Source organism: Sardina pilchardus, chromosome 20, assembly GCF_963854185.1.
Source record: "Sardina pilchardus chromosome 20, fSarPil1.1, whole genome shotgun sequence".
In the NCBI taxonomy this organism is placed as follows: Eukaryota; Metazoa; Chordata; class Actinopteri; order Clupeiformes; family Clupeidae; genus Sardina; species Sardina pilchardus.
Genome location: NC_085013.1, coordinates 31748568 through 31758567, shown reverse-complemented (window position 1 = coordinate 31758567; position 10000 = coordinate 31748568). Strand labels below are relative to the sequence as shown.

General features: G+C 45.8%; 1 protein-coding gene across 4 annotated transcripts in view; it reads right to left on the bottom strand.

Annotated features, from left to right (window-relative positions):
* The window catches only part of atg2b (autophagy related 2B), a 66783-nt gene that overhangs the window by 38824 nt on the left and 17959 nt on the right, over positions 1-10000 (bottom strand). For all 4 annotated transcript variants that reach the window (XR_009936591.1, XM_062523599.1, XM_062523598.1 and 1 more), the window contains exons 17-22: positions 8927-9032; positions 4891-5089; positions 3640-3782; positions 2859-2995; positions 1011-1174; positions 530-707 (exon numbers count right to left, since the gene is read on the bottom strand). Coding sequence is in view for 3 of the 4 variants with exons in the window: in XM_062523599.1 (XP_062379583.1) it covers positions 530-707; positions 1011-1174; positions 2859-2995; positions 3640-3782; positions 4891-5089; positions 8927-9032 (927 nt within the window). In the remaining variant the exon portion in view is untranslated. The remainder of the gene's footprint in view (positions 1-529; positions 708-1010; positions 1175-2858; positions 2996-3639; positions 3783-4890; positions 5090-8926; positions 9033-10000) is intronic.

Genomic DNA, 10000 nt, shown 5'->3' with positions numbered 1-10000 from the left:
TGCTAGTCGTCTTCTATAGGCCTACGTCATTGATTTCACGATTGTAAATGTACATGTCGAGGGGCGGGTGTTCATTAAGCGCGCACGAGAGAGAGAGAGAGAGAGGGAGAGGGAGAGAAAGCGGTCCTATAAATGGGCCAATAAATCACTTTTTTGATGTGAACTCTCGGTTATTTGGATTATACTTTTTGTGAGCGAGCTCCATTCCTGTTTTTTGTGAGAGATATTCACACACACACAGAGTGGTACCTTGATATGGAAGAGGCTGAAGGCGGTGGTGTGGAAACACACACACACACACACACACCTTGATGGAAGAGGCTGAAGGCGGTAGTGTGGAAACACACACACACACACAAACACACACACACACACACACACACACAAACCTTGGTGGAAGAGGCTGAAGGCGGTAGTGTGGAAACACACACACACACACACACACACACACACACACACACACACCTTGATGGTAGAGGCTGAAGGCAGTAGTGTGGAAACACAAACACACACACACACACACACACACCTTGATGGTAGAGGCTGAAGGCGGTAGTGTGGAAACACAGGTAGTGCTGCTCCTCTGATCCTTCGTACTGCGCCACTCCAAACAGCACGGCCCCCTGTAGTTCTACCCACACCTCTCCACACACACCCTCCTCACACACACCCTCCTCACACACACCCTCCTCACACACACGCTCACGCTGGGGCAGAGAGGCAGAGGAAAGTTAGGCAATCAAACCCCAACAAATGATGAAACACACACTTGATTGCAGCATTAGTTCAAGAGAACAGACTCTGGCAGGAGCAGTGAGTGTGTGTGTGTGTGTAGTGAGAGTGCCCCCTGGTGGACATTGAGGCAGACGGAGAATAGACTCTGACAGGAGTAATGTGTGTGTGTGTGTGTGTGTGTGTGTGTGTGTGTGTGTGAATGTGTGTGTGTGTGTGTGTGTGTGTGTGTGTGTGTGTGTGTGTGTGTGTGTGTGTGTGTGTGTGAGAGAGTGTACCTGTGTGTGTAATGAGAGTGCCCCCTGGTGGACATTGAGGAGGACGGAGAACAGACTCTGGCAGGAGCGGCTCTGGCTCTTCATCCTCCTCTTCCTCCTCCTGCTGCCCACCTCCAACGCCTCAGCAAACGCCAAACTGTCCTCCTCTGAGCCGCTGTCCTCCTCTACACACACACACACACACACACACACACACACACACACGCGCACACGCACAAGCACGCATGCACACACACACGCACACACACAAATGCATATTATCGTGCATACTCTCTCTCTCTATATATGATAACTCCTCATCTCAGTAGTTGGGCTCACTGGGCTAAATGCTATCTCTGATGCTAACCTCAGTGGTTACTCTGGGCTAAATGCTAGCTCTGATGTTGATCTATCTTTACACAGCTAATTGCTAGCTCTGATGCTAACCAGTCTTTACACAGCTAAATGTTAGCTCTGATGCTAACCAGTCTTTAAACAGGGTTAATTGTTATCTCTGATGCTACCCAGTCTTTAAACAGGGCTAAATCGTAGCTCTGATGTTAGCTCTGGTGCTAAATGTGCTGCTATTGTGTCTTTAAACAGGGCAAAATTGTTAGCTCTGATGTTAGCTCTGATGCTACCCAGTCTTTAAACAGGGCTAAATGTTAGCTCTTATGCTACCCAGTCTTTAAACAGGGCTAGATGCTAGCTCTGATGCTACCCAGTCTTTAAACAGGGCTAAATGCTAGCTCTGATGCTACCCAGGCTGTGTCTGAAACATCAGTACGCACGCTGGGCAGTGTGCATTTTCCGGAAGTTACGTCAGAATGGACTGTCCGAAAGTCAAGCGCTCTCACTAGTTGGGTACTTCGTTTGGCGTGATTTCCAAGCGTGCATCGATGCATCTTTTTTGCCCTCAGGTATCCCATAATCCATTGCGCAGCGCAGGTCAAGCTCCACACGTCATGCAAATCGTCAACACACCCCCCTCCCCGAGTCAGGTGATGCCAACTAGTTAGTGCTGTCCAAATGTAGGTAGGGACGCATACTGAGGAGCAAGCTAACTAATACGCTACTGGGAAGAAGGTACTACCCAGCGTGCACGCTTGACTTCTGGACACAGCCCACGTCTTTAAACAGGGCTAGGTGCTAGCTCTGATGCTACCCAGTCTTTAAACAGGGCTAAATGCTAGCTCTGATGCTACCCAGTCTTTACACGGCTAAATGCTAGCTCTGATGCTACCCAGTCTTTAAACAGGGCTAGGTGCTAGCTCTGATGCTACCCAGTCTTTAAACAGGGCTAATTGCTAGCTCTGATGCTACCCAGTCTTTACACGGCTAAATGCTAGCTCTGATGCTACCCAGTCTTTAAACAGGGCTAAATGTTAGCTCTGATGCTACCCAGTCTTTAAACAAGGCTAAATCTTAGCTTTGATGTTAGCTCTGATGCTAAATGTGCTGCTATTGTGTCTTTAAACAGGGCTAAATGTTAGCTCTGATGTTAGCTCTGATGCTACCCAGTCTTTAAACAGGGCTAAATGTTAGCTCTTATGCTACCCAGTCTTTAAACAGGGCTAAATGTTAGCTCTTATGCTACCCAGTCTTTAAACAGGGCTAGATGCTAGCTCTGATGCTACCCAGTCTTTAAACAGGGCTAAATGTTAGCTCTGATGCTAAATGTGCTGCTATAGTGCCTAAGCTTGTGCCTGCATCAGGCAGACAGCCAAAGTCATTTTCAAGTTTTCCAAGTGAGTTTGGCTAACCAAGTCCCCTATGTGTGTGTGTGTGTGTGTGTGTGTGTGTGTGCGCGTACCCTCTGGGCTGAGGTCTTTGAGGGGTGTGTGTGGGTGTGTGTGTGTGTGTGCGTACCCTCTGGGCTGAAGTCTTTGAGGTGTGTGTTGATCAGCTGACTGGCCACTGACAGGCCGACTCCGTACGGCATGCTCTCCACCGTTTCCACGGGCGACGGGGCAGTGGGTTCCCATAGCAACAAGTCATTGTTTATTCTGAGAAAAACAGGAAGCCATGAGTGTGTGTGAATGAAGCTTCTCAAAGTTTTTCTGGGTAAGCTGCTCCGTGTGTGTGTGTGTGTATGTGTGTGTGTGTGCACTCCTGTTGTGCAGGGTCTCGTAGAAGGCTTTGCTGGGTAAGTGTGTGTGTGTGTGTGTGTGTGTGTGTATGTGTGTGTGTGTGTGTGTGTGTGTGTATCTGTTGTGCAGGGTCTCGTAGAAGGCTTTGCTGGGTAAGTGTGTGTGTGTGTGTGTGTGTGTGTGTGTGTGTGTGTGTGTGTGTGTGTGTGCACCTGTTGTGCAGGGTCTCGTAGAAGGCTTTGCTGGGTAAGTGTGTGTGTGTGTGTGTGTGTGTGTGTGTGTGTGTGTGTGTGTGTGTGTGTGTGCACCTGTTGTGCAGGGTCTCGTAGAAGGCTTTGCTGGGTAAGTGTGTGTGTGTGTGTGTGTGTGTGTGTGTGTGTGTGTGTGTGTGTGTGTGTGCACCTGTTGTGCAGGGTCTCGTAGAAGGCTTTGCTGGGTAAGTGTGTGTGTGTGTGTGTGTGTGTGTGCACACCTGTTGTGCAGGGTCTCGTAGAAGGCTTTGCTGGGTAAGTGTGTGTGTGTGTGTGTGTGTGTGTGTGTGTGTGTGTGTGTGTGTGTACCTGTTGTGCAGGGTCTCGTAGAAGGCTTTGCTGGGCAAGGTGATTTGCAGGTTGGGAATACTGAGCTCCAGGATGAAACGGGAGTTCGCTGTTGTTTTCTCCTGAAACTCTGTCATCTCCAATACGTCTCCAGGAATGACCATCTAACACACACACACACACACACACACACACACACACACACACACACAAACACACAAACACATACTTCATAACTGCATAACATGGCAACAAGTCATTGTTTATTCTGAGAAAAATAGGAAGCCATGAGCGTGTGTGAATGAAGCTTCTCAAAGTTTTTCTGGGTAAGCTGCTCCGTGTGTGTGTGTGTGTGTGTCGGAAAACCGAGGTTAGGGAATAGGAATACTGCTATCAATAGGAATACTGGGGTTAGGGAATAAGAATATTGTTGTCCATTGGAATACTACTGTCCATAGAGGAAAATTGGGGTCTGCTGTCCATTGGAATACTGCTGTCGGTAGGAAAACTGGGGTTGGGGAATAGGAATACTGTTGGGAATACTGTCAATCGATAGGAATACTAATCAGTGGGAATACTGCTATCAATAGGAATATTGTGATCTGCTTTTGATAGGAATACTAGCCTAGAAATCTAGACGCCCCTAGCGGCAGCAAATGTAATTTGGCTGGCGGGGCAGTCTAGGCACGATCCATAGAGCCAGGGAGCTGAGAACCCGAAGCACCAGCGGGCCAATCACAGCGTGTATACAGTCGGTGGGTGGGCTTAACATAATGGTGACTGACATGCGACCAGAAGTTGCGACGGTAACGCATCCTGTTATTTGAAAACAAGAAGATGATTCGTTTAGCGTTATCCTATTGCGGGGACGGAATTTGAAAGACAACTGTTTATCCCACCCCTCCGATTGAGCCCTGTCTACGGTGAGTTCCCAGACCCTACATCTTGATGTGGGTCTGGCTCGTCAGGCTATAGGAATACTGCTGTCCATAGGAATATTGAATAATGGATACTAAACACTGAACTCGTTATGACATGTGTACATTTATGCCTAATATCACTAACGTTTTCAGTGGTCTAATACATAATCAACATTAACACATCATTAGAAGAAAATAGCCTCTCTACGGTCTCTACGTTCCTAATCCCATATGTGTGTGTGTGTGTGTGTATGTGTGTGTGTGTGAGAGAGAGAGAGAGTGTGAGAGAAAGTTTGTGTGTGTGTGTGTGTGTGTGTGTGTGTGTGTGTGTGTGTGTGTGTGTGTAGCCTACCTCTTCATTCTCGTACATTACCCGACGTGATGAGAAAGGAGAGGGTTCTGGTTGGCTGAAGTCACAGACATCTTTCAGCGAATGAGACGCTTCCTCCTCCTGTAGTCCCACCCCTGGCTCCTCCTCCTCCTCCTCCTCCTCAACAGCGACTCTCTCCAGCAGGGAGTGAACAGCCATGGGGTTCACCTTCAACACCACCCTAGCACACACACACACACACACACACACACACACACACACACATATATATACACAAGGGAGTGAACAGCCATGGGGTTCACCTTCAACACCACCCTAGCACACACACACACACACACACACACATATATATACACAAGGGAGTAGACAGCCATGGGGTTCACCTTCAACACCACCCTAGCACACACACACACACACACACACACATATATATATACACAAGGGAGTAGACAGCCATGGGGTTCACCTTCAACACCACCCTAGCACACACACACACACATATATACACACAAGGGAGTAGACAGCCATGGGGTTCACCTTCAACACCACCCTAGCGCGCACACACACACACACACACACACACACATATATATACACAAGGGAGTAGACAGCCATGGGGTTCACCTTCAACACCACCCTAGCACGCACACACACACACACACACACATATATATACACAAGGGAGTAGACAGCCATGGGGTTCACCTTCAACACCACCCTAGCGCGCACACACACACACACACACACACACACACACACACACACACATATACACACAAGGGAGTAGACAGCCATGGGGTTCACCTTCAACACCACCCTAGCACACACACACACACACACACACACACACACACACACACACACACACACACACACACATATATATATACACAAGGGAGTAGACAGCCATGGGGTTCACCTTCAACACCACCCTAGCGCGCACACACACACACACACACACACACACACACACACACACACACACACACACACACACACACACAAGGGAGTGAACAGCCATGGGGTTCACCTTCAACACCACCCTAGCGCACACACACACACACACACACACACACACACACACACACACACACACACACACACACACACACACACACACACACACACACACACACACACACACACACACACACACACACACACACACATATATATACACAAGGGAGTAGACAGCCATGGGGTTCACCTTCAACACCACCCTAGCGCACACACACACACACACACACACACACACACACACACACACACACACACACACACACACACACACACACACACACACACACACACACACACATACAGTGCCTATAGAAAGTCATCATACCCTTTTGAAATAGTTACTTTTTTTGTCTTACAGCCTGAAATCAAAACCCATTTAAAAAAAAATCTTTTCCAGTTTTATTAACAAATTTAGCTGTACAACATCAAAATAATGAAAAAAAAGTAAACAGTTCTGAAAATTAATAAAAAATGAAAAACTAGAATAACAAGGTTGGAATAGTCATCATACCCCTGACTTAATACTTTGTAAAGCTTCCTTTTGCTTTCATTACAGCCATCAATCTGTTTGGATATGTCTGTATTATAGCTTTGCACACCTAGATAGGGGAATATTTGCCCAATTTTCTGTACAGAAATGTTAAAATTTAGCCAAATTCTGTAGGGAATGGCGATAGACTGCTCTCTTCAAGTCAATCCACAGATTTTCTATAGGATTTAAGTCAGGGCTCTGACTTTGCCACTCAAGGATATTCACCATCCTATCCTTAAGCCACTGCTTTGTTCTTTTGGCAGTATGTTTAAGATTATTGTCGTGTTGGAAGGCGAATGACCTCCCCATCCTCAGCTGTCTAGGAGAGGGACGCAGGTTTTCCTTAAGAATGTGGGTGTACTTGGCAGCATCCATTTTCCCTTCTATCCTGACCAATTGCCCAGTTCCTGCTGAAAAGAAACATCCCCACAACATAATGTTGCCCCCACCATGCTTCACACTAGGTATGGTGTGTTTTGGGAGGTGTACTGTGTTGGTTTTCGCCAAACATTGCGCTTGGAGTTCAGTGCAAAAACACATCTGGAATATTCTGCTACCATGTGGAAAAAGCTTATATGGTCAGATGAGACTAAGATCGAACTTTTTGGAGACTAAGATTGAAGTTTTTGGACTGAGCTCCAGGCGCTAACCAAACACAGTATACACACCCAAACACACCCAAAACACACCATACCTACTTTGAAGCATGGTGGGGGCAACATTATGTTTTGGGGATGTTTCTCTTCAGCGGGGACTGGGCAATTGGTCAGGATAGAAGGGAAAATGGATGCTGCCAAGTACACCCACATTCTTGAGGAAAACCTGCGTCCCTCTCCTAAACAGCTGAGGATGGGGAGGTCATTCGCCTTCCAACACGACAATAATCTTAAACATACTGCCAAAAGAACAAAGCAGTGGCTTAAGGATAGGATGGTGAATATCCTTGAGTGGCAAAGTCAGAGCCCTGACTTAAATCCTATAGAAAATATGTGGATTGACTTGAAGAGAGCAGTCCATCGCCATTCCCTACAGAATTTGACTAAATTGTAACATTTCTGTACGGAAAATTGGGCAAATATTCCCCTATCTAGGTGTGCAAAGCTATAATACAGACATATCCAAACAGATTGATGGCTGTAATGAAAGCAAAAGGAAGCTTTACAAAGTATTAAGTCAGGGGTATGATGACTTTTCCAACCCTGTTATTCTAGTTTTTCATTTTTTATTAATTTTCAGAATTGTTGAGTTTTTTTTCATTATTTTGATGTTGTACAGCTACATTTGTAAATAAAACTGGAAAAGATTTTTTTTTAAATGGGTTTTGATTTCAGGCTGTAAGACAAAAAAGGTAACTATTTCAAAAGGGTATGATAACTTTCTATAGGCACTGTATATATACACAAGGGAGTGAACAGCCATGGGATCTTAGAGTCTGAGGGCCAGATGTACGTATATTTGCGAACGTAATGTAAACTGCACCATAGCCAACGTAATGTAAACTGCACCATAGCCAACGTAATGTTAACTGCACCATGGCCAACGTAATGTTAACTGCACCATGGCCAACGTAATGTTAACTGCACCATAGCCAACGTAATGTTAACTGCACCATAGCCAACCCGCAGAAAGCGCAGACTGTGATACGCAGCGTACGTCCTATTTACCAATCCAAAATTCGTTGCGTAATCTGCGCCTTTCTCTGCCCCCCTAACGCAATTAACGAAGGTTAACAACTGAATGACACTTCAATCAGAAGAAAAAACTTAAAAAGTTGATTTTCACAAAAAAATAGTTTTCTCCATTTTTTGGTCAAAAACAGGTGTTTTTAGCAAAACCAACCCATGTTTTACTGACGATTACTAAAGAACGGAAAACGATAGAAACAAACCGTTTCTTTCCTGGTGAAAGACGAGAGTCTACTCTTTCATTTGGTACCTTCGGTGTTTACATAGTCATAAAGCTCACCATTCGGTGGATCTTGGAAAAACAGTCAAAATGCTGTAAAACGTCTGGCAGTATGGAGCGATCTGCACTGAAAATGGCTGGCAGCCAATGAGTTAATGACAGAGACAGTGGAGAATGACAGGAAGCGAGTGGGAGAGAGAGTAGGGGTGGGATCCGGAAAGGACCACGGGGCGGGAATCAAACCTGGGTCGCCGCCCAATGTACGGTGCAGTTCTACTCAAACTTGTGCACGTAGGCTTACTAGGCTATGGAAGATTGACCAAATCTAGCAGGTAGGAAAGTTTAATTGGATGGCGTGAAAGTGAAAGTAAGACGTTCGATAGGGCAAGGAAAGTTAAGGTTGCTTTTGATATAGTGCAATATATACGTCTTCACCTCATTGCGGCCTGTTGCACATACCTCGCCATCTTTTAATACACATGTTGCGAAACAAATATTCCTGAAGTGGGCGCAAAAGCGTTAGAACATCTGCCCCTGAGTGTGTGTACGTATATGTCCGTGTGTGTGTGTGTGTGTGTGTGTGTGTGTGTGTGTGTGTACCTGGGCCAGTCAAACTTGCCGCTGTCTGAGGTGCTGATATCATCCAGACTGTGACTCACACGCAGAAACTGCACAGACTCCTCCTCCTTATCGCCATGGAGACTACCTGCAAGTAGATGATGCCAGATGTGTTGTGTTGTGTTGTGTTGTGTTGTGTTGTGTTGTGTTGTGTTGTGTTGTGTTGTGTTGTGTTGTGTTGTGTTGTGTTGTGTTGTGTTGTGTTGTGTTGTGTTGTGTTGTGTTGTGTTGTGTGTGTATATTCTTACATTTCCCCTTGGGGATCAATAAAGTATCTATCTATCTATATCTGCGTGCGTGTGTATGAGTGTTGTGTTGTGTTGTGTTGTGTTGTGTGTAGTGTGGTATGGTGTGTGTGTATATATGTGACTCTCCACGGCAAAACCAGTCGCTTGTCACAACAGGCGTTTCCGAGAAAAATGAACATTTATGTTACTAAATCATGGATTTTTTTTGTGTGTGTTTTGAAACAGTGGGAGGTCTACACTGTACGGCCATGAATACATATCGCTGAAAAACTTACCTTTTCTAGTCTAAAAACGTGAGTTCCTTGAAATTTAGCTCCAGCAGAATGTTAGCAGCATCTCGTTTTTGCCCCTCTACTCTAATATTTACGGTAAATGCACTTATTGACGACCACCAAGCTATCCGCGTGCTGTGCCGTTGTAAATACAAGCAAGTACCGTAAATCTTGTAGCTGCGACCTTACAAATCGTTCGTGAGTGTTGAGCCAACAGTCAACTTCAGAGGCAGATTTCTCCGTTTCTCTCTTGGCATGACAGGATGAACTCAACTCCTTTGAATGTTTATATTTCAGTAATATGACGTTCAATTCATTAGATAAAGGTATCGTTTTGAAGGTTGATTATAGCATAGAAATCTAGACGCCCCTAGCGGCAGCAAATGTAATTTGGCTGGCGGGGCAGTCTAGGCACGATCCACAGAGCTTAGGAGCTGAGAGCTGGAAAATCAAGCGATCCAATCACAGCGTGTATAAAGTCGGTGGGCGGGCTTAACATAATGGTGACTGACATGCGACCAGAAGCTGCAACGGTA